Source organism: Podarcis pityusensis, assembly GCF_964106645.2.
Source record: "Podarcis pityusensis genome assembly, chromosome: Z".
In the NCBI taxonomy this organism is placed as follows: domain Eukaryota; kingdom Metazoa; phylum Chordata; class Lepidosauria; order Squamata; family Lacertidae; genus Podarcis; species Podarcis pityusensis.
In genome coordinates, this window is record NC_138044.1 from 35,239,097 (window position 1) to 35,265,115 (window position 26,019).

Consider the following 26,019-nt stretch of genomic DNA (forward strand, 5'->3'; position numbering starts at 1 on the left):
ACACAACTGCTATTGCACCAACACTGAGAACTTCGTGGTAGACCTGCCTGCTGCCTCATCAGAAAAGCAGAAAGTCACATTACTACGTAGAGAGCATTTCTGGGTAAAGTAATATTTTTGATTTGCAGAAGGCACCAGTTTTATCTTGAACCTTGATATAAACCAGATTCCCACCTCACCCTATCTTTTAATGCCTTTCATTTCCTAAGAATGATCCATAGTCAGGTAAGAGAAGCAGTGTCAAAATCAGTATGTCTAAAGCAATGCCCAGTTCTCAAGCACCCACTCTAGTATTTTAACTGATTTAAATATTGAGTTATATTCTGAAAACACACCTAGAAAACTTATGGTGCACAGTGGGTAAAAGTTATCTGAAAAATAAATTATAATTTCTCCACTTCCTGTATCCCAAATTGTGCTAGCAGGCCAGTAATTTTGGGAATCAGATACCAGCATGGACACTCACCCACACACCCACAATTCAAATAATATTTTCTGCATATAATTGTAGCAATAGGACTGCTCTATTTGGGTATTTTGAAATGTATGAATTGGAGTACAGTGGTACCTTGTGTTATCAACTTAATTTGTTCTGGAGGTCCGTTCTTAACCCAGAGCCATCCTTAACCTGAGGCGGCACTTTCACTAATGGGGCCTCCCATTGCCGCCGCACCACCGGCACACGGTTTCCGTTCTTATCCTGGGGCAAAGTTCTCAACCCGAGGTACTACTTCCAGGTTAGTGGAGTTTGTAAACCGAAGTGTTTGCAACCCGAAGCGTTTGTAACCCGAGATACCACTGTACTGAATTGGCACATAACAGAGACAGGTAAGGGAGATAACAGATTAATCAGCATACTTTTTAAAATAAAATCATGCAAACTGTCAAAGTCAGATAAGTGTTATCAGTAAGAGAAGAATGACAACATGCTTCATATAAGGCTGGCTCCAAGTTTAAGGGTCACAGTTAACAGTAATCTGTGCCAGACAGCTGGATTACCCAACTGGGATTGTAGAGGTTGATGGGCAGTAGGATGACAGGTCTTTGAGAGTGGGCTATGTATCTCTTGCACCTTCCCCTCATGTTTTGAGATGTTTTGTTTCAACTCTGCATATATGTCATTTGGGTGCAATGCAAGGCTAAGTTCTGGTGAGACCCCTTGCTAGCCACATTTGTTTCCCAAAGGCATATAAATTAGTATATGCAAATTGCACTTCCACCCCAAGTTTTTTAAGTATGTAGCAACACGGGGTGGGGTGCGGGTGGCTATTTTAATTTCCACAACACCAAGTATGTAAACATAACTGTAAATAATTAAAATGGTGAGTGGTTCACAGATCCAATCACCCAGCATGGATAGAGAGGGGGCAAGTGTAAGAAATGGGGTGTCAACAGCTGCCCAAGGACCCCTGGTACCAACACCTGTCCTGGCTATCAAAGAAATGTTTTTGAATTCCTTAAGATCAAGGTCACAGTGGAAAATAATGGCAAGTTACTGCACCTCACTGACACGTATTCATTTGTTTTTCAAACAGTACTCTGCTCAGTAAGATGCAGTTTGTGGACAACTTTACAGCTGAGATTTTGCTATAAACATTGCCCCCTCTAGCTACACTTTTCTTGGCCTAGAGCTGGCTGGCAGAGTTTGGTTTAGCACCAAGTTCTGAAAAATGTGTTTGGTATACTAACTATTCTTGTGTACTACTAAAAAATGGTGTGTGCTTTCTCCCTTCTAAAGCAAAGTTGGCATTGAAGTTACTGTACAAAGCACCGCACTTGAAGAAACAGTTGTAGTTATTCATCCTCTGCCCACTCCCCTGCCCACCCCCTGGTCAGATAATGTACAGATTTCTTCCAGCTTTCTTTTCTCTCGTCTGAAGAGCTGCTGCATATCAGAATGTTACTTATTAGACTTACATTTCAACTACGTGAAGCATATGCTAAGTTTTGACATAACTGGCAGGACATTAAAAATAAATAAATCTTAAAGTTGGCACACCAAGCTGCTTTACTAATACAGGACAAAAAGCCATGCTACAAGCTCTGGAAAAAGTATACCTTTATTATCCAGTGTCAACATTAACTTTATGATCCTGAGATACATAACCATGCATAATTACCACATGTTTATCCTAATCTGGCCTTTGACATCCAAGATGTATATTTTTAGGACCCACTCTATTCTTGTAATTTGTTTTAGAATGTTTTAATGTTGTATCTTAAATTGTTGTCACCTACTCAGAGCCTAGGGCTTGCTGAACAGAAGGTTCTCATGTTATGAGCAGTTTCCAGTTACGAACGGCCCTCCAGAACAGATTAAGTACGTAACACGAGGTACCACTGTATTGTCAGTGCAATAGTATCCATTTGTAGTAAGCTTACTGGTTACTCAGCAACTAAATTACACTCAAACATAGAGCACAGGTACCCACTAAATTTGCAGTTGAACAGGCGAAATAAACTGTAGCACGGAAGACAGTAGCAGTAGATGATCAATTATTCACAGTGGAGCAGGTAAGGGGTCCTTACCCCTAGCCCAGCCCACCACCGCCACCAATTCCTCCTACAATCCTTAGTAATAATGGCTGCTTTGGATCTTTTATTCGCTCCCAAGGAGATGAAGAGGTCACAGAATTTGGACTCTATGACTGAGCTGCCATCCACCCCAAACTGACTATTGTAAGAGAAGCTTTGGAGCATATGGGGGTGGGGACAAAAGCAGTGATTTGCAGGTGGCTACCAATAAGGGACGCGGGTGGCACTGTGGGTTAAACCACAGAGCCTAGGCCTTGCCGATCAGAAGGTCAGCGGCTCGAATCCCCATGACAGGGTGAACTCCCATTGCTTGGTCCCTGCTCCTGCCCACCTAGCAGTTTGAAAGCACATCAAAGTGCAAGTAGATAAACAGGTACCGCTCCGGCGGGAAGTTAAACAGCGTTTCCGTGCGCTGCTCTGGTTCGCCAGAAGCGGCTTAGTCATTCTGGCCACATGACCCAGAAGCTGTACGCCGGCTCCCTTGGCCAATAAAGCGAGATAAGCGCCGCAACCCCAGAGTCATCCGTGACTGGACCTAATGGTCAGGGGTCCCTTTACCTTTACCCTGGGACCTTAGGGTAAAGGGCAGGTACAAGTAAAATAAATTGGATTCACTAAATTTATCCTGAAAAAACAATACGGTTGATTTACCATAAAAAGGTTCGACTTTAAGGCCACTTAAGTGAACAAAGAAGGATTTTCATCAAGCCTCTCTAGTCCTGGTGTACCCATTATACCTCACTGGCTTATACACACTTAAGCTTGCTCAACATCCTTAGTTCCAATGTTCACCAGTGAGAGCAAGGAGTAAGGCTACACTGTATAGCTCACTTCTCATGCACTGTGTAAGTGTCTCTAAAAATTGGGCATTATATAGTTGTACATGTAAAGGTTTATTCTGGATCAGGAACCCCAACCTTTCAGAGTTCTAGATCCTAGTGAAGTCCCATTCCCATAGTCCTTACTCTCATGTTGGTCAACACAAAGCAAATAATGCCCCAATTAGGATTTTACTGCTATGTAAAAATAAACTTGAATGGTTATATGAATTATTACAACAAAGTAGTATATTAATGCAAGGTTAGGAACACAGTTCTAATCATTATTTAAAGATGACGATCTTTCCCCATACAAATACATCCTAAAAAATAGCTTTAAACCCTTCACATTATTCTTACCAATAATACTTTTAAATCCTGATGAAGTTCAAGCAAAATATTTTCAATCTATTATCCTATATTTTTGTTTTAATGAAGCTGTGAATTGCACAACTGAATTACATTGAGTAAGATGTAATGCCTTCAACTCAGATTTTTAAAGACATGTGTATGAGGCCCGTGTGTCCAATTAACAAAGTGGCTGCAATGTGTATTTTCACTCATAACAGCTGAGATCAACAAATAAAACAAGTTATTTCAAATAAATTTAGTCATGTGTAGTTTAAGTTTGATTGTGTGTGCTGTTACACTGCCTCAACTTTGGAATTCTCTCCATTCTGCTCCACATTTATACACAAATTGGGCAAACACAAATATAATCTCATTTACTACTTCATTTTAATACATGATTATTCATGCACTGTTATCTGCATTTTGCACTCTCATTTAGTTATGTAGAATGATTATATTTCTGCCTTTAGGTATTTGAAAAATAGTACTGAATATGCAAGCTTGGGTTTCCCAAAGCACTTTACTATAAACAATAACTTGAATACAAAACTGGGAAAAGATTCATTGGAATTTCAAAGTAAAACCGTGCACATCATGTAATTCTACTGAAATAAGGCTAGTGGCAAATTTCACTTATCACTTGGAAACATATTTCTGCCCTTGGATACCCAGGCAAATTAGAAAGCATGCAGCTAGTATGTCTGGATAGTGCTACAATGTGTGACTTAAGTTGACATTCAGCAGCTTGTAAAGGAGTGCCACAAGAGCTGAAGGAACAAATGGATTAGACGTTAACTTCAGGTGGTTCTCGGCAACTGCTATGTATTGTGAATGTTTTCATTAAAAGAAAGCGAGGAAGTGATCAAGAGACATGCATGAAGACATGCATAAAATCTCTCTAACATTGGATTAAACCTAAAATCCTAAATAGGTTTACTCAAAAGCAATCTCTGTTCACTCACTTCTAAGTAACATTTAAGGATAAAGGTGTCTGTCGCATGTATGTTCAAAAATGTTTTAAATGGATACTGTGAAAATGATAAATTCATGCATCCTTTTATTTTCCTATTAAAAGAACAAGTTGGTAAACCACAGATGGAAATCTTCAGACCTCATTTGGGCACAAAATCCAGTTCAGCTAAGCACCTGGCCTATATGACATACAGCATCAGGTGTTCAGCAGGTAAAAACCTGGATCAGCCAAAGTGGTTTGCAGGCCCAATCAACAAGCTGTTCAGGGCACCTGCAAATATCTGCACAAAGGACTTCACATGACCCAACAATCTCCTGCTTGTTGGGTCCTGAAAACTCCCTTGCAGAACATTCTACAGTGGGGTCTTGCACAGCATTCAGCTGATTGCCGCAGAGAACTCTGATACTTTGCATGATTTCTCAACAAAATGTGTGGGCAAAAAAAGTTAGGTTAGGTAATGTCATTGTGATTAACAGGTGTGTGACCTCAACTGCCTGTCATATTTGGTCCATGGGTGTGGGAGAGAAAACAATCCTGTCCACTGTAGCTCCGCCAGCTCTGAGGTAGACAACGATCAGCGGGGAAATATACCTAGTGGGGGGAAATGCTTCCTCACTTGTCCATTAACAGAGAACTTCAGCATCATAAGACTTCACCTTAAAAAAAATTAAGAGTTCTTTGTATGCTCACTGAAAGTCAACATTCATTGAACATACAAATATGGTATTCTTATGAAGACACTTAAACTGTCCCACTTTCAGACTTGGAATGTGACACTGTGCCCATTTCAAAGCCTAGAAGAGCAGATTACCTAACAAACTATACATATTGTCCCATGAAAAGCAACAGGTTATTTCACGGGAAGTAAAGCTGCAAACTAGAATTCAACAACCTCAATCTAGGTCACTAAAGTGATCTTTTATTATCATCGTCATCAGGTGTTTATTATTTCCCACTACTTCTGCAATTAGAATCACTGGTTAGGTTTCAAAGAACCCTTTATGTATGTATATGAGTGCAGGGAGGTAGTTATTGAGTTGTTTGTTATGTTATTATGTTTGTGTTTTTATACTGTAAACTGCTCTGTGATTCTTGGATAAAGGGTGATATATAAATTTATTTAATTACTTAATAGTAACAACAACAATAATAATGCAAGCAAAAGTCATTTTTCACAGTAGTTCCTTGCTACATCAAATAATTTAGTGAAGCTGTCCTAATAGGCTGTATATGGGACTGCCCTTTGAATAAATCAATTTGAAAGCCAGAAACTACAGAAACTAGGACAGTCAGCCAGTACCAAAGAACATGGTTTGAAACTAGGATACTTTTACACCTTGTTTTCAAATTACTATCAGCATCTCCCACATTTGTGGCATTTACTGTGTAAGAGATACTGAGAAAAGCCCTAATGATTATTCTGGAGCAGTGGATTTAGGATACTTAATGGTTTACAGTAAAGACAGCATCATGTTTTAGATTACCAAGCAGTTGTGAAATATGTAATACATTCTAATTAAGGCTTTTATCCATCGTTGAAGGCATTTTAAAGGATTTTATGAAGAAAGCTTTGTAAGCACTCTAGGAAGGATAAACTGAAGCAGAAATCTGAAGATTTGAGTTGAAACTGCAGATGATGTTAAGAGTATTAGTCTGACCTATCTTTGAGGGTGGGAGACTTCCTACTTACAGATTTGGCAGTTGCAGAAATGTACTGGACAACCATCTCACGTTTTGTGGTCAAGTCCTTATTCCGTAAAGGAGCTTTTCGTTCTTCATTCAGGTTCATGTCTTCCTGTAAGTAAATAATCATAACATTGCCAGGATTGGATTAATATTTCATAGTTTCAGTTAATCTTCATGAGTACAGATGCTAAGAATTGCTCTATGTTTAAAGAGAAAGGAGGGATGACTGGTTTACTCTAGACAGGCTATTTCACATCATCATCCTAAGCTATCTGTTTATATGAACAACATTAATGCACAATTTCCAGCATGCTCATATACACACATGCTCAATGCTAAGCAACAGAATGCAACAAGTCCAGTAGTGCAGTTAACTGCCCAAGTAATAATTTGGGGTCTAACTCTTCATTCACATCTCAGTAAAACAAAATAAACTATGTTTTAATGTGAGCATGCAGTGCCCTGGTGCACACAGCTGGAATTTTGGCCATTTCACTCCTCTCTTGGTGCACCTATGAGGAAACAGGTTAGAGTCTGGTTTGTTATGTGGAAACCCAAACTTATATTTAGTTTCTCAAAAAGACCACAAGTAGTAAGCAATTTTAAAAAAATTGACTTACCACTTGTGTGGAGAAAAAAGAAACTACAAGCCCAGGTTCAAATGCAGTAACAACCTTAATTCTGGTCTGTTTCCTCCCTGGCAACAAAATATCAGGAGCAGAGAAGGTTCCATGGTTTCATCTGTGTGCATCAGCACATTCACATTAAAACACAGCTTATTTTAACTATTTTAAAATGTTTCATGTAAACCAGGCCATATACAAACATCCTTCCATGATAACATTCCAGGTAAGGAAGCAAGCAATGACCTTGAGAAAGACACTGAGAAAAGTCTCTCTATGATGACAATAGCTTTCCGAACCGTAATCTGCATATACTGTTCATTCATTAGGCATCTCCACCCCACTACAACTCCTGGCCACTGATTTATCTCAAAAAAAAAGAGATAAATTCACTATTTAATTAGTGTCTGCATTGGTCTTGGAGCAAGGATTAACTGTTTTGCTCAGAAGCTCAATAACAGAGTTACGACAACTGATAACACAATGTCTAATTTTATGTATTGTTCACAATACAAACACATGCTTGTCAAGCAAAAAGCTTACCATCATTTTTTCAAACAAATCCATAACTTCTTTTTCTGATAAATTCATTGAACGTTCATCAAATAGTGGCTGAGCCACTGGCAATTCATTTATAGAAGCCTGGGAGTCAATGGGGTGCTGAATGAGAAGTTTCTCCTTTTTGACGCCCGATTTCCTAAAACTGGTTATTCTGTCACGCTGCAGAAAGAACACAAATACTTTCTATTAGGGGTAACATATAAGAGAAAATCATTTACTTCCACTTTGCATGCTAAAATTAATAATCATGCTGAAGATAATTAAGCCATACAGCTACAATTCTGAGACTGTACTTCAGAGCTATGTTTTGCCTAATCATGGGGTGTACTCCCCTTTGAAATGCTATATTTCTGCACAGAATATAATGTACAATTTGTCTATTTAAATCAGATGCAATTTTAGTCCAAATAATGTGGTGCACAGCATCACTTGCCCTAAAACAGGGCAATGTGTAGTCTTTTAAGTTCTGAGTCTCAAAATTCTCAACCAAGATAGCTCAAAATAGCTCAGAATTTGGTTTAAGAAAAAGTGAAATCTAAATCTGTATAAGTCAGACAAGTAGAGAAAATATGCTCATTTTGTATAAAAGTATTTTGCTACTAATCAGGAAAATCTGGATCTGACTGGGATTTCAGAAGATATTACTCATCCTTTTTGAACTGTATTTTCCCCCCAGCCTTTAATGCTAGAAATCACCATGTAAGGATGAATTTCCAAAACTAAACTATATGCTTGTGTTCACAGATTTGTAATGTATACAGCTCTATCTATATAGGTAAGCATTCAAAGTCTTCAGGTAATATCCAGTTCTCAACTGCATACCAGAGGACGGCTGAACTGGATATATCCAAAATGGCAGAGCCATGGTTTACTTAATTATGTTCATGAGAGGCTTGGATCAAAACATCTTAAAAGTCACTCTAGGTTTAAGTACAGTCTCTTTTTTAGGATTCATCAGACAAACAAGTTAGCTGTTATATTGCTTCAAGATCTTTTACAAGCATTAGCTGAAGGGAACGTTAAGCAGAACAGAATTGTCAGTAAAATGGTTTAGTAGATTTCTTCTCTGTGCAAGTACTGCATGCAAGCTTGAATATTCAACAGCCACTACTTCTCCTACTGGATGGTCTTACAGGAAGCATGGGACAAAGTTTTGCTTAAAATGAATTAACTGGATACAACCCAGTTATGTGAGAGATGGGTAATATTGGAGCTCTACAGGAAATGCTTTACACCCTTGTTCTTCATGCACATAAAATGCAAAATTACAGTGATAGTCTATTTCTTCAAAGAATACAATAATTTGTAATATCCATTATAATGGATGTGTTCTTTAGCATACTTTAATAACACTTATTAAATATTCATTATAATGGACGTTACCTGTGGCAAATATATCATGAGTGATATAGACAGCAGGGGTTTGTGGCACATTTTGATAGGAGCTATAGAGCTCATATACCAAAAGAAAGGCTAAAGTCAGGCACCTTAGCAGGCTGCAAGTTAGGTGCAAATACCACATCAAGGGATAGAGAGGTAAATGCTACCTCAAACTCTGGACTTGACTTGTAATGCACTTGCCAAAATGATTGGCCACCACTGCTCTGAAGTGTTACAGGGTGCCACATGTCATATTACTAATGAAAGAGACAGTATTCACATCTACATTTGAAAGTCTTTGCCAGCATCAGGGTTAAAAGGATTAAAATCAGGGAAGTATCAGGGGAAATAGTTATTTAAAACCAAATAGGCAAGAGATAGCTTTTCCAAAGTTTGTTCCCTTATAGCAAGAACAGTGAACCTATGGCCTTTCAGGTGTTGCTGGAGCACAACTCCCTTAATCTCTAGACACCGGTAATGCTGACTGGAGCTGATGGGAGTCAGGAGTCCAACATGTAAAGGGCAAACAGCTTCCTCAGTCTTTCCTTACATGGTGGAACACTTCACAATATTCATTTCCTACTGGTCATAATTACTCTTATGCAGCAGAAGCAGCATGCACTAGAAAGAAACACAAACCCAGCATGTAAGACTCTTACCATATCATCTGCCAAAGTTTTTATCTGAAGATTCTAGTTAATTTTTTAAAAAAAGAAGAAAAGAAAACAGTATATTACCCAACATACCTTTTGAAATTAACATGAAGTTCCCGAAGCTTATTTTTTACTTGTTTCTAAAGCTTTTTTCATTATTTTCTCACAAAATGCTTCCACACCAGGTATGACGCATTTAAAGCCAGCACTACCAAATTTTATTTTGACTGTATGTTACTAGTATACCATATCACTTCAACCTCATTTTGACATTACTGTATCATTGTCAAAAAAAAAAGAGAAATTGGGTGTTGGGTGTTAACAGATAAAACTAAATAGCATCTAATACAACATTACATTGGTCTGAACACACAGCAAAATATTTATACACAATACAGGACAGTCTTTGACTAAATAAATAAACTGCTTAGGCAGCACTGTGGTTCACACCTTTTTAGTCACCAAACAAAGCTTTGTTCAAAAAGTTTGAAGAAAACCTCTGAACTATATGATACTCTAAATATATTACAAGTGACAAAGACAAGGACAATCTTCTAGCCAGTCCTTGTTATAGGTTTGTCTAAGGAGCTTTCTGGCTGGGTTGGTTGACAGTGAGAAAGAAGATATTATGAGCTGTGTGAAGCTTTTCCTATCCTCATCAGAAGGCTTTCATTTCCTGGTAAAACCTTATTTTATTGTTTGAAGAATGGCCCAGAGATTTGCCTTAAGAGAAAATCAGCTTGTGAGGCATGAACAGCATCTTACACACTTTACTTAGTACAGGACATACCAAATGTACAGTCCCTCAAAATATGATGTAGCACTCTTTATACTTATACTTCCAATGATTTATCACAGAAATAAAATGGCTCAAGGCATCTGTGGATCAAGTTATTGTCCCCTTATAGTGCTAATAGAAACACAGACATTATCTTAATAGTGGTAAAGGTAAAGGGACCCCTGATCATTAGGTCCAGTCGTGGCCGACTCTGGGGTTGCGGTGCTCATCTCGCTTTACTGGCTGAGGGAGCCGGCGTACAGCTTCCAGGTCATGTGGCCAGCATGACTAAGCCACTTCTGGTGAACCAGAGTACTAAATTCGTTCCGGAGGTCCATTCTTAAGCTGATACTGTTCTTAACCTGAAACACCACTTTAGCTAATGCGGACTCCCGCTGCTGCCGTGCCACCGTAGCACAATTTCTGTTCTCATCCTGAAGCAAAGTTCTTAACCCGAGGTACTATTTCTGGGTTAGCAGAGTCTGTAACCTGAAGAGTATGTAACCTGAAGCGTACGTAACCCGAGGTACCACTACATAATAATAAATTTTATTTATACCCCGCCCTCCCCAGCCAACACCGGGCTCAGGGCAGCTAACACCCGATATAAAAACAAATTGATTGAGATACAACTTAAAAAACAAGATTAAAATACAACATTAAAATGCAGCCTCATTTCAATGGAAACTCAAATCAAAAACTTTTGAGGGGATGAAAACGTCAAGTCTTCACCAAGGCTAACTATCCAAACTGGTCCTACATGGGCCAGAAAAAAGCCAGGGAAGTCCCCAAATAGGAATTCCATCACAGGAGGAGAAAGGAAAAAAGAAAGAAAGAGGGGGAGGGAATCAAATTTATTCCAAGCCAAAGACCAGGCAGAACAACTCTGTCTTACAGGCCCTGCAGAAAGAAATCAGATCCTGCAGGGTCCTGGTTTCATGAGACAGAGTGTTCCACCAGGCCAGAGCCAGTGTTGAAAAGGCCCTGGCTCTGGTTGAGGCTACTCTGACTTTCTTAGGGCCCGGGACCTCTAGGGTGTTGCTATTTATGGACCTTAAGGTCCTCCGTGGGGTATACTGGGAGAGGTGGTCCCGTAGGTACGAGGGTCCTAAGGTGTGAAGGGCTTTAAAGGTCAAAACCAGTACCTTAAATCTGACCCTGGACTCCATCGGGAGCCAGTGCAGCTGGAAAAGCACTGGGTGAATAAGCTCCCATGGCAGAGACCCCGTGAGGAGCCTCCCTGCAGCATTCTGCACCCACTGGAGTTTCTGGGACAGCTTCAAGGGCAGAATTACAGTAGTCAAGCCTGGAGGTGACCGTCGCATGGATCACTGTGGCCAGGTTGGGGCAGGAAAGGTAAGGGACCTTTTTTTTTACAGCGTTATTCTGGATAAAACTTATTAGCCTTTTGGCTAACATCAAGTGTAATATACTAGGTTTATTATATGAGGTACTTGAGTTCACTTAGTGTTGTTTTACTTGGTTCTCTCTTTCTTACAGACACACTAAAGTATATAAGGATTGACACATTTTGGAATTAGATTCTTCTCTCCCACATTATAGCCCTGAACTCAAAATTCATTACATACACATACACATACACTCAACACTACTTTTTCATATAACAGTTTAGATCTAACTATGGAACTCATGCTGTATTCTAATTATCCTAAGTGTACTCACCAATAGACACATGTCACTAAATTTTGCTTGTTACTGCCAAGTAAATTATGTTGAAGATGTTGTTCATTTAAGCAACTGGTTTTAATGTGCTTTATACACTAATTTAAAGTGTAAAAATATTGATACTTCACTTTTAGGTCTATTGCAAACAAGGACCAAAGCTATTACAACTTATGTTTCCTTATTTTTAACAATGACCAAATAACTTATCCAATGACAAAACAAGTCTTTAGTGTTCAATCAATGATACCATGTGAAAGTATACATGTTAAGCTGTTACCAGTCAATTATTGCAGTTAGTGTCCCTGAAGTATATCTTTTACTGATGTTTAGCTCCATTAACAGTCTGAACTCTAATCTTCCTGTAATGGCAGAATTGATATGAGGAACTTGGGACTAAAATTCATCTTACTGACAAGACTACAAAGTTTCTGAAAAACGTATGATCCCAAACTATTCAGAAAACTGAATATTTATATGGGCAGGAATAGTTTGCCTATTGTAATTCATTTCTCTAAGGCAGCCAGTCCCAACTTTGGGTCCCCAGATGTTGTTGGACTACAACTCACATCATTCCTGACCACTGGCCCTGCTACCTAGGGATGATGAGTAATGCTGCTATAAAGAGTACATCCTTAATAACCAAAAAGCAACTGCATTATTTCAACACTGTCCAGTTTGAAAAAAACTCTAAAAACATCCACACAAAAATCACCTGCACCCCAATTTTGGCATATTTTTATTAAAACTGTTCATCATACAATACACTGGTACCTCCGGTTGCACACGGGATCCGTTCTGGAGCTCCAGTCGGATCCCGAGGTGTGCATATCCGGAGGTGCCGCTTCTGCACATGCGTGCAGTGCGCTTCTGCGCATCACGAAACCCAGAAAAATACTTTCTGGTTTGCTGCACACATATTCCAAAGGATACAGAACTGGAGGTGAACGTAAGTAGAGGTACCACTGTACAATTAAAAAAAACCTACTATAAATAAAAATAAAAAAGGAAAGGAAAGGAAAAGAAAAGAGAAAGAAAAATACAAAGCCCTCTCTCAAAAGTAGATCTTAACCCTTGTCTCACACAGAAGAGGGTGGATCCTCCCAGCTCTCACCTGGGAGCTTCCGTTTCTTCTCCCAGCCTCTTATCCTGGAAGATATTCCCTTCTCTGCGCTTTTCACAAGCCAGCCATCCCCTTCATACCCACACCCCAATTTTGAACTCTCTGGTGGAAGCAGAGGAGAAAAGGAAGACTATGTTCAAGTTTACATTGTCCTTCTGGCTCTCCATTATTATTTAAAGAAAATGCTTTGCTAAATTTCAAATTCTGTAGTGTGCATGAAGTACAGTACATAGCTTGCAACTATTATACAAATGAATCTACTAAAAATACTATTAAAGCTACAGCACCAGTAAACCCATCCATGTATACAACAGCTTCATTTAAAAAAAAGAAGAAGCTTAGTTTAACATACTAAATTCAGTGGCAAGCAGCATTACCACATGGAATTAACTTCAACTGACCACTAGGAGTCTCCACAGAACTAACAACAGTGATAAATTTGATGAGGAAAGTGCAAGAGCAGGAAGATTAGGGCAGCATTTCTGAGCAACCACACCCACAGCTTCTAAAGAGGAGGAAAACCACAAGGACAAGAAAGTGGGAGCACGCAATGGTATACAAAGCACCAAGAGAGTATACTTTGCTTAACCACTAAGCATGTAACTGGCAGGACAGCAAATGGTCTAATTAAACCTTCTAGCTGAAGCATAGGTTTGTAACTAGTTTGAAGTGATGCCTGTGGTTTTCCTAGGTATACAGCAAGGCACGTTCGCTCTAATAAACAAATTACTGGGCCCACGTTAGATGTATCTCACACAGAAGGCAAGAACATCTAAAGAGTCTAATTTCAAAAACATCCAAACTCAAGACCTAGGAGAAATTGTTGCTGTCCCCTGACATCTTCCACCTGAGGCAGCAATCATCCAAATTCTGATCAAATGTTACACCACCTACAGAGCAGCACACAATGCTATGCATTTAGTTGCATCTAACACTAATGTTCTTATAGCAAAGATGGTTCCATACATGTTTCAAAGTCCTAATTTAAAAGTAGTAGAATTTACACTTGGAAATGATCTTAGCATATATATAAATTAATTAAGTAATAAGTTACTTAATAGATTTGTACATTTTGAGGTGCTTAATTTCACAGAAAGACAATTAAGAATTATTGTGTTATTTTAAACTTATTTTGCATATGTGTAACAGTACACTATTTTGTACTACTACCAACCACCAAGTCTGTTCACATGAAGATAACCTCATCACATGCAGATGCTACAATTGAAAGAAGCACCCAAATTATCATTTTGATGATAACATCAAATAAGGCAGGTAAGACTGTTCTCCTTTAGCTGCCTGCTGAAATCTTTTCTGGTTGGATGGGCCTATTCAGACACATAATTTGGGTATATTTTTATTACTTACGTGGATGCTGCTCTGGAGTTTTACAGGAGGAAGGGCGTGATATATAAATTTAAATAAATAAATAAATAAATAAATAATGCATGCTCTGGCCATACTTGTGAGGCAAGTTGCTTGTTAGGTGACTAGAATGACTAGCAGATGTTCTAAAGGAAAGCTAATGATCAGAACATAGCTAGAGATATTTGAGCATTTTGAATGGAAGAGGCCAAGATAATGTGGAAGCTAAGGAAAGGGGGTGAGTGTAAGGTGTGTGTGTGTTTCACAAAACCATTTGGGGGGCAGAGTCAGAATGCCCTGGGGGTGGAATGTAAAACTCTCCAAAAATGTAGTATACAAAAGAAGATATGCTACTTGACTTCTGTTAGGTCCTTTCCACTTTTGTCTTTTATTACCATAATATTACCATAATAAAAGACAAAAGTGGAAAGGACCTAACAGAAGCAGAAGACATCAAGAAGAGGTGGCAAGAATACACAGAGGAACTATACCAGAAAGAAATGGATGGCTCGTACACCTGAGGTAGTGTGATTGCTGACCTTGAGCCAGACATCCTGGAGAGTGAAGTCAAATGGGCCTTAGAAAGCACTGCTAATAACAAGGCCAGTGGCAGTGATGATATTCCAGCTGAACTATTTAAAATTTTAAACGATGATGCTGTTAAGGTGCTACACTCAATATGCCAGCAAGTTTGGAAAACTCAGCAGTGGCCAGAGGATTGGAGAAGATCAGTCTACATCCCAATCCCAAAGAAGGGCAGTGCCAAAGAATGCTCCAACTACCGCACAATTGCACTCATTTCACACGCTAGCAAGGTTATGCTTAAAATTCTACAAGGCAGGCTCAAGCAGTATGTGGACCGAGAACTCCCAGAAGTGCAAGCTGGATTTAGAAGAGGCAGAGGAACCAGAGACCAAATTGCAAACATGCGCTGGATTATGGAGAAAGCTAGAGAGTTCCAGAAAGACATCTACTTCTGCTTCCATGACTATGCAAAAGCCTTTGACTGTGTCAACCACAGCAAACTATGGCAAGTTCTTAAAGAAATGGGAGTGCCTGATCACCTCATCTGTCTCCTGAGAAATCTCTATGTGGGACAAGAAGCTACAGTTAGAACTGGATATGGAACAACTGATTGGTTCAAAATTGGGAAAGGAGTACGACAAGGCTGTATATTGTCTCCCTGCTTATTTAACCTATATGCAGAATTCATCATGCGAAAGGCTGGGCTAGATGAATCCCAAGCCGGAATTAAGATCGCCGGAAGAAATATCAACAACCTCAGATATGCAGATGACACAACCTTGATGGCAGAAAGTGAGGAGGAATTAAAGAACATTTTAATGAGGGTGAAAGAGGAGAGCGCAAAATACGGTCTGAAGCTCAACATCAAAAAAAAACTAAGATCATGGCCACTGGTCCCATCACCTCCTGGCAAATAGAAGGGGAAGAAATGGAGGCAGTGAGATATTTTACTTTCTTGGGCTCCATGATCACTGCAGATGGTGACAGCAGTCACGAAATTAAAAGACGCCTGCTCCTTGGGAGAAAGGCGATGGCAAACCTAGACAGTATCTTAAAAAGCAGAGACATCACCTTGCCAACAAAGGTCCGCATACTTAAAGCCATGGTTTTCCCAGTAGTGATGTATGGAAGTGAGAGCTGGACCATAAAGAAGGCTGATCGCCGAAGAATTGATGCTTTTGAATTATGGTGCTGGAGGAGACTCTTGAGAGTCCCATGGACTGCAAGAAGATCAAACATATCCATTCTTCAGGAAATTAGCCCTGAGTGCTCACTGGAAGGACAGATCCTGAAGCTGAGACTCCAATACTTTGGCCACCTCATGAGAAGAGAAGACTCCCTGGAAAAGACCCTGATGTTGGGAAAGATGGAGGGCACAAGGAGAAGGGGACGACAGAGGACAAGATGGTTGGACGGTGTTCTCGAAGCTACAAACATGAGCCTGACCAAACTGCGGGAGGCGGTGGAAGACAGGAGTGCCTGGCATGCTCTGGTCCATGGGGTCACGAAGAGTCGGACACGACTAAACGACTAAACAACAACAAATGTTCTACTTGTGTATAAATAATCCAAGTAGTGGAACTTCTCACTACTCAAAGAACTGGAGAACACAAAACAATATGATAGTTGTCCGAATATACACTAAGCTAAAGTTTTGTTACCATTCACAAACAGCACATTCTAAAATTCAAAACATTTCCATATGCCAGATGTGACTGTAGACCCAACTCCTGGGAAATATAAGTACTTGTAGTGATCAGTTGTCTAAAAAGTATGCCCAGTGTCCATCTACTGTAGAGGATGAAAATCTGTCCCTTGCTAGCAGATATGCTAGAACTCACAGGGTCCCAAAAGAAAGGATTCGTCCATTTGATCCAAACATAGGATTTCCAAAGCTTCTAAGCCAAACCTAAAGCTTCACAAAAAGCATATGACCTCTTCCTTGGACAGTATCACTTCAGAATGCAGATAGGAGATCACATGCTAAAATACAATCCCATGTAAGAATACTTTCACACACAAAACCAGCCCACGGGCTTCAGTCATCCTCCACAACATAATAGCTGTTTTCAGAATCCTAGGGGGTACCGTATTTTTCGCTCTATTGGACGCACCGGACCATAGGAGGGCAAGAACAGGATTTTTTTTTCTTGTTCTCCCCCTCTAAAACAAGGTGCGTTCTGTGCGTTCAAGCTGCATTCACCCGAAGCCTCCGGAGCCCAGCAGGAATTCCCACTGGGCTCTGGAGGCTTTGGGTTCCTTTTGACTTGCTCTTTGGGGCTGGCGGGGGGGGAGCGCTGCTTTCCCCCACCGCCAGCCTCCAAACCAGGTCGGGTTTGGAGGCTGCTATCCGCAAGCCTTGGGAGCTTGCGGATATCTGCCCGAAGCCTGGGGCGCACTGCGCAGCGCTCCCCGGGCTTCGGGCTGCAATCCGCAAGCTTTTGGAGCATGGCGGGCACCCCCACCGTGCTCCAAAGGCTTGCAGATAGCTTCCTGAAGTCTGGAGAGCGAGAGGGGTCAGTGCGCACCGACCCCTCTCGCTCTCCAGGCTTCAGCGAAAGCCTGCATTCGCTCAATAGGACGCACACACATTTCCCCTTCATTTTTGGAGGGGGAAAAGTGCGTCCTATAGAGCGAAAAATACGGTAATTCAAAACCACAACAGTAGAAATTCAGAAAAGGCACTACCAGTCAAGAGAATGCCAACATGTTCAATGAACAGTATCAATAAAGCCAATAGAAACAAGATTTCCTTCAGAAAACAGAAATCTTGTTCAAATAAGGAGGAAAAGGAACACAAACTCTGGCAAAAGAAACACAAGCAGGAAATAAGGAATAAAAAACAATTTGAGGAGCACATCACTAAAAACAAAAAGGCCAACAATAACAAGGTATTTACATGCATTAGAAGCAGGAAATTGCCAGTGGAAGTCACTGGACCTTTGAATAACAAGGAAATCAAAAAAGGAAGGAAGAGGCAAATATTAAAATGGCAAATATGATTCAGTGTTAGCATATGTAAACTAATGCATATATATGTTTATAAGATCTGAACTTGTAGTAACTAACCAGGAAAGAGACCCTAGACTTGTGATGGATGTCAGTGAAAATGCTGACCCAATAGATAGCAGCTGTTAAAAAATGCAAACGATGTTAATGACCCAAATCAAAACGTTGTTATACCAATTGCTCAATATTCTCAGTGGAGAGGATACATTAAGTAATATGTTTGAATGTTGAATATGCAAGTGTATTTGTAGAGACAATGGGTAGAACAAACACTATTAGAAACACTACTGGATAAGTGTTTAATGGTCATTGTATGTGTATTTGTTTAAAAACCAATTATTATTTTTTAAGGCAAACTCTATGTTAAGCAAAGTTGGCAGCCCTTAAAGGCTGTCCCTTTACCTGCAAGGTATGATTTCAAACCATGTGATAAAAAATGGACAGCCTGACATTACTGTGACATGAGGTGCCCGACAGGTAGCTGGCACTGCCCACTTGTCAAACCAAGCCCTTGGGAGTAAGGGAAAATAAAGATCTGGCTGGCAGGCCTAATCCAGTCCTGCCTTGTTTAAAAGGCAGCCTAATTCCTTCACTCATCCTGTAATTTTGAGGTTCGTTTTCATGGCATGAAACGAACTCCTGATCACTTTCAGGCTCATTGATATGGTTCCAAACTAAAGAAAAACCCTACTTCAGGAATACTAAAATATAATAGACTGCAGCCCCAAGATTCTTTGCTGTTCCCATTTATGACACTTACATGATCGTTTAAGACTATAATCCTACACTTACCTTGAAGTCTCACTGAATTCAATAATACATACTTCTGAATGTGCATGCATATGAGTGTACTATATAGAAAGTCTGGGCCCTGACATGCTCTGAAAGTATTTGCTGCCTATGTTTCTTTGTAAAGTTGGTAAACTTGGTGTGGTTTGTGGAGCCATTTGGGTGGGGAGGCACCAAATCCACACAAAGAGCCTCTTGACATAAATTGCTATCCATACTGAAAAATCTGCAATTTCCCATGTTTCAGTCTCTGCAATTCTCAAAATGACTCAGATTAAGTAACCTTCTACAATATAGACACATGTTGGTTTGTGTTCAAAAATGTTACAAATATTTTTTATATGCTTTGATGGAATCTACACACACATAAAAACATTCTGAAAATGCTTTTATTAAACTGAAAAACAGCCATAGTAAGCATTCATTCCAATGGACACTTAAACTTATTTATATTCTGAAATGTTTGTTGTGGTTGTTCCAATATGCTGTCTAGCTAATGTCAGCTACAGCAAACAGAACCAACAATATATGGAAGAATTTGGTCATAATTTGTGCCAACATGGAAGCCAACTCTCATTAATTCATTACTGACAGCATAGTATCAACATATATTTATACTTTGCTCAGTGAAGTCTGCATAAAACTCACTATTTTCCTATGCTACATCTGTACTTAAATTATTGTTCATTGGTTTAATTTACCACCAGTTAGAGAAGTAACAAGGATCCAAAGCTGGTGGAGTTCTGCAAACTGTTCTGAACGACTATCTCTTACTCTGTTTATAGAGATTTCTGCCTTCAGTTGAGTACAATAAGCCAATTGTTGTGTACTTTAGTTTTTTTCTGATATGTGCACCATCCATAGTTCCAGAAGCTTACTGGAATATTTTGTTAAGGGGAAATTATTGGGTTGTTTTTGTTATGTATTTTCTGTTTTTTATATTGTGATTTTATGTCATGAACTACCCTGAGATCTATGGGTATAGGGTTGTATATAAATTTTATAAATAATAATAATACAGAAACATGTCATTCAAATGACATTCATATGTGCATCAAGACATTCAGTAACTTTTAAGCAATTCCAAGAGAAACTAATGGGCTAAATACAGCCCATTCTTACACATGCTTACCCACGAAGCCAAAATACTATCACCAAACTGTTTAAAATGTAAAATGAAGTTCAATATAAATGTAAACTAATGCACATTAGGGAAATATATATATAATTTCACATATACACTGACAGGGTCAGAACAGACGGTAGCTAACCAGGAAAAGAATCTTAAGGTCTGACCATATCCATCAAAGCTGAATGATGGAAGATTGAGGCCAGAGAAAAGGAAGTAATTCACTACCATCATTAATTATTATTCTTCATTAACATTTGCAATGCAGGAAGGGTTCGCACATTAGACTTCTACCATTTACATCCAGATGTGTTTCCCAAAGTGGGCGATACTGCCCCCTGGGGAGTGCTGGAATGATCCAGGGGGTGGTAGTAGCCTCAGGTATAACTGGGGGGGGGGTGCTGAAAAGGGGTAGTGGAAGCATAAGAAAATTTTGAAAAACCATTTGTACAGTACATGTTTCATCTGTTGTGAAATGACGCTTACTGCCAGATCTCCCCTGGATCCAGTGGTCATGCTGGACGAAAGGGGTATACCTGGGCTTCAGTATACCCTTTTCAGCTTCACCCAGACCCAGGAAGTGGCTCACAGCTTACCTGCCTGTTGGGCCAATGACAGGCGGCAGTGGCACAAGCCCTAACACTAGGCAGATCGACTGAGCCAGCAGGCTTCACTCTAGTCCGCCACGTGGGTTTTTAATCTGAGAGCCTAATCCACCTCCTCGGCCAGTTTTGAAAAATTGTTTGTACATGTTTCAACAGTTGTGTAATGACACTTACCGCTGTGTCTTACTTATAACAACATCTTTATTTACTATGTTGTAGGATGTAGATAGAAATATAGATACATAAAAGAACACAGATTTGTCACTGCATCTTTGTTTGTTTGCTTAAAGAAGGTAGATTTCCAGAGAGGCACTGAATATTTTTTTTCTGAAAATGGGGTGGTAGGCCAAACAAGTTTGGGAACCTCTGATCTAGATGGAAAGCAGTATTAACTCATATTACCAGTCTTAGAAATTCCCCAGGAGCCAGCATGCTTTTTGACTGTCATGGGTCCAATTGCGACCACATGAAGATCTCTGGATGCCAGGTTAGCATCTGACAACTCCATCTGCCTGGCACCTCCAGTTTTCATAAGCAAGTAAGTAGAAGCTTATTTATTGCATTATATCCTATATCTTTCTCCAAGTACACAGTTCACCCTCCTCCTTATCCCTACAACAACCCTGTGAGATAGGTTGAGAAGCTGTGACTGGCATAAGGTGACTGGCCCAATGAGCTTTATGACTGAGGGAGGATTTGAACCCTGATGTCTCAGGTCCTAGTCTGACACACCGTACTGGCCTCCTAGAGTACTTCTGTTATGGGGCAGCTATATAAATTTAGTAGGCAAATAAATAAATAAATATAGGGAAAGCCAATTGTCACTACAAGAAGGATCTGAAATATTTTCCTTGAAGCTTGAATTTGTTGTATTCAGGATTGTTTTATTTGATGTTTTAATGTTTTTTAAAACACTTTGAGATTTTCCCCCCTTTAAAATATAAGGCAGTATGGAAATCAATCGAATACTGGGATAGCTCAGTTGGTAGAGCTTGAGATTCCTAATCTCAGGGTTGTGGGTTCAAGCCCGGCAGGGGGTTGGACCAGATGATCCTAGTGGTCCCTTCCAGCTCTATAAATTCTATGAATCATAATAATAATAATAATAATAAATTTCATTGCAAAAAAAAAGGTTCGTAGACATTCCGTTATGACAACTGTAGCATAGGTTTCTAACACTATGTATTACCGTATTTTTTGCTCTATTAGACGCACCAGACGATAAGAAGCACCTAGTTTTTAGGGGAGGAAAACAAGAAATAAGAAAACAACGCAAAGCATCCTGAGCTAAGAGGGAGCGCTCCTCCATCTTCACTCAGGAGGCTTTGCAGGGCTATCCCTGAAGCCAGGAGAGAAAGTGGGATTGGTGCACACCGATCCCTCTTGCCCTCCTGGCTTCAGCGAAAGCAAGCCTACTGGCTTTCCTCCCGCAACAGCCGTGCGCTCTTTAAAGAGAGCGCGGCTCTTGGGGGCTTTTCTGGGAGGTGGGGGAAGGGACAAAGCCGTGTGCTCTGTCCCTTCCCCCATCTCCCGCAAAAGCCAGGGATAGCCGCACGAAGCCTCCACAGGGCAGCGGGATGAAGGCTCCCCGCTGCCCTGCAGAGGCTTCGCATGGCTAATCCAGAAGCTAGAACAGCTAGAGGAAGCGCTGCACAGCACTCCCTCTAGCTGCTCTGGCTTTTGGATAGCCCTGCAAAGCCTCTGCAGGGCACAGGGATGAAGGCTCCCCGTGCCCCGCGGAGGCTTCGCGCGGCTAAGCCAGAAGCTAGAACAGCCAGTGGGATTGGAGCACAGCGATCCCACTGGCTGTCCTGGCTTCTGGCTTAGCCGCGCGCAGCCTCTCCCGGGCAAGAGGAGCCTTCATCCCCTGCCCACGAGAGGCTGTGCACGGCTAAGGCTCCCCCAAGAGGTGCGCTCCCTTTAAAGAGCGCACTGAGTGTGTGTGCGGCTCTTGGGGGCTTTTCCCCAAGGAGGGAAAAGGGCAGCCCATCTCCCTCCTTGGGGAAAAGCCCCAAAGAGCCGCACACACGCTGCACACGGCTCTTTAAAGGGAGCGCTGAGCAGAGCCTCCCACCTGCATTCGCTCCATAAGACGCACACACATTTCCCCTTACTTTTTAGGAGGTGAAAAGTGCGTCTTATAGGGCAAAAAATACGGTACTACAGTAGCACAACATCCAATGACTCTGGCTTTGTCACATGGTTTGTAATGAGAAGAAATAAAAAATAATCTAAGTCAATCCATTGTGTCATCTGTCCTTCTTGCACAGTTAACCTACACAAACCAGACCACAAGATACTAGAGATAGAATTCAGAGTCCCTGTAGGACAAATAGGTTCTGATGTTTCAAAGAAGATAGCAAAGCCACACACTACTAGAGAAAAATAGAAAAATGTCTGTTGTCAATTGTGAATTGACTGCAATCATTAAATTTCACTAAATAATATTCATATCCAATTTTACATACTTACTTGACTTGACCTGTCACAACTTACAGAACTGAAACAATGAAGGTCTACATTTCAGCACAACGTACAGTTCTGCCTGCACACATGAAGTTCACAGCAAAATTTAAAGCAAAAAGCAAAAACAATGTACCTAGAATATTTAGGTCACAATATATAAACACCTTCCTAACAATAAGGCCATGATAACTTGAGTCTTTTTCTCTAGGAAACCTCTTATGCATAATCCAACTCACTGGCATGCATGGTATGTAGTACTAAACACATTGCTGCATTTCCTGTGCTGCATTTCCTGTGCTGGAGCAGAATTATTTGGAATCTCAGATTTAGAAAAAAGTATTTTGCTTTGCTTTCCATTTTAAACAAATTTATCCCACAGTCAATGTATAATTTCAGGAATTATCAGTAGTTAAATGACAGTCACATTAGGTTAACACAAATCATATTCTTACATAGTATAGTACTGTAACTATACTGTGCTGTAACAAATCACAAACTATCCCAAGAAAGACAATACAGTCAAACCTCAGTTGTCGAACGTAATCCATTCTGGAAACCCATTCAGCTTCTGAAAAGTTCGACCACTGAGGCGCGGCTTCCAATTGGTTGCAAGAGGTTCCTGCACTCAAGCGGAAGCCACATGGGACATTCGGCTTCCGAAAACAGTTCAAAAACTGAAGCATTTACCTCCGGGTTTTCAGCGTTCAGGAAAACTAACTACAGTGGTACCTCATGTTACATACCATCCCCCTTATGAATGCTTCGGGTTATGCGCTCTGCTAACCCAGAAGTAGATGCCCCTTGTTGCAAATTTTGCCCCGGGATGCGTGCAGAGGTCGCACGCCAGTGGCGTGGCAGCAGCGGGAGGCATCATTAGCAAAAGTGTGTCTCATGTTATGAGCGGTTTCCAATTATTAACAGACCTCCAGAACGGATTAAGTACATAACAAGCGGTACCACTGTACAGTGGTACCTCAGGTTACATACGCTTCAGGTTACACACTCCGCTAACCCAGAAATATTACCTTGGGTTAAGAACTTTGCTTCAGGATGAGAACAGAAATTGTGTGGCGGCGCAGCAGTAGCAGTAGGCCCCATTAGCTAAAGTGGTGCTTCAGGTTAAGAACAGTTTCAGGTTAGGAACAGACCTCCAGAACGAATTAAGTTCTTAACCCGAGGTACCACTGTATTGTCAGGTACTACTCTGGCGGGAAGGTAAATGGCGTTTCCGTGCGCTGCTCTGGTTCGCCAGAAGTGGCTTAGTCATGCTGGCCACATGATCCGGAAGCTGTACGCCGGCTCCCTCGGCCAGTAAAGTAAGATGAGCGCCGCAACTCCAGAGTTGTCCGCGACTGGACCTAATGGTCAGGGGTCCCTTTATCTTTACCAATAAGTTATATTTGTGGGCAGAGTGACTGATAGGTCAAAGTGAAGACAACAAAGTGGGTCCAGAATTTAGAAAGTTAAATTTGGCAGGTGTTCAACCCTGTAAATTATGTGCCAGGCAGTTGCCAGGACAACTTCTTCAGTTACAAGGCCAAAAATAAACTGAACAAACTTTATCTTCAGAGATATAGTCATTTGGACTATGTTCTCAATAAAATAGTACCTAAACTGAATTTTACTTTGGGATCTTAAGGAAATAAGATGTTTGAGATTTCAGATTTGAAAAGCTGTACAAGTTTAGAACCTGCTCAAAATATTAATTCTAAACACTTTAAAACAAGGCAAAACAAAACAGCCCAAGAGACTGCTCTGTATGCCCTCCACATGCTTGATACTTTCAGAACTGCTCTAGGACGTTATTTTAACACTGACCAGACAGATTATGGTCTGGTCAGTTTCATCCTGAATGATAAATTGTGGTTGCTACCACAACCCCACAACAGTGCAACATGGCATGGGCTGGGGCTAGGCTCCCTTCTTATCAAGGAAAGAAATCATCCTTAAAGTGGAGTGACATACGGTAACTGTTCCTGCGGAAACTGCTCTATCAGTTCAATTATATAAGTCCTCAACACTATAAGCTTTTACCAGCAAATAACTGTTACCATATTATTAATATAACTGTAAAGCATCCTTGTTGCTAACTTGAAGCTCAAAAGATAGTTCATTATATCTATACTTTTTTGTTACATAACATACAGGCAAGCAGCATATAGCAACTAAAATATGAAGGGTAGCACAGCGTGCAAGGCTACAATCATTCTTCCCAAGTAGGTTTTATAAGAAAAGCTACATAAGCAATACAGAACAGTCACAACTGTAGATGTGATTAAGTCAGTTTCACTGAGCTTAGGTGTGCAGAATCTTCTTACAAATTTGAGTATGAAAGAAGTGAGAGGCGCCTGAATGTTTAGGTGGGTAATGAAAACAGTCTGGCACATTTCCATGCAATTTGCCACTTGCTTACGCACCTTAGAAGCGTGGCCATTTCCCACATGTGACCAGTGGAGTACCACGCTGCACATGCCTCCCCACCAGTTACAGAAGAACAGTGCATAACTTTGGTAACTTTGATCAAAATTCTGTCTTCCAGACCTATAGGATCAGTATAAGTCCAAAGGATGTAACACACATCCATAACAGCAGGACATGTTTTCCTCAACAGGACTTTAAATGAGAGTGATACCCAAAACCATTCATTTTCCTAAGACAGTGTTGTTCTGTGGCATATGGAGAGGGAAAATATTATATCCAAAACTGGCTTAGATTATACCTGAATGCAAACAAGCTTTGTATCACATTTTTCTGATGCAAATAGCATCACTCATATTTGAAAATTTAATCATACTGTTAAAAACACAGCTACAGAAGATTTCCTGTTACAATTGTTGACCCACAGGTGGTTACTGTTAGTTGTAGTCAATTGCAGGAAGAGGCAGCTGTATATGTGGGTAATATACCACATCCAAAAAACCAAAACATTACTCACAAAGTGAAAATCAAGATTGGGTCCCTTAGATC

General features: G+C 40.4%; 1 protein-coding gene across 1 annotated transcript in view; it reads right to left on the bottom strand.

Annotated features, from left to right (window-relative positions):
• Positions 1-26,019, bottom strand: part of DIAPH2 (diaphanous related formin 2) — a 346,556-nt gene that overhangs the window by 315,581 nt on the left and 4,956 nt on the right. The window contains exons 2-4 of the mRNA XM_080990485.1: positions 9,587-9,619; positions 7,530-7,706; positions 6,368-6,472 (exon numbers count right to left, since the gene is read on the bottom strand). Coding sequence (XP_080846611.1) covers positions 6,368-6,472; positions 7,530-7,706; positions 9,587-9,619 — 315 coding nt within the window. The remainder of the gene's footprint in view (positions 1-6,367; positions 6,473-7,529; positions 7,707-9,586; positions 9,620-26,019) is intronic.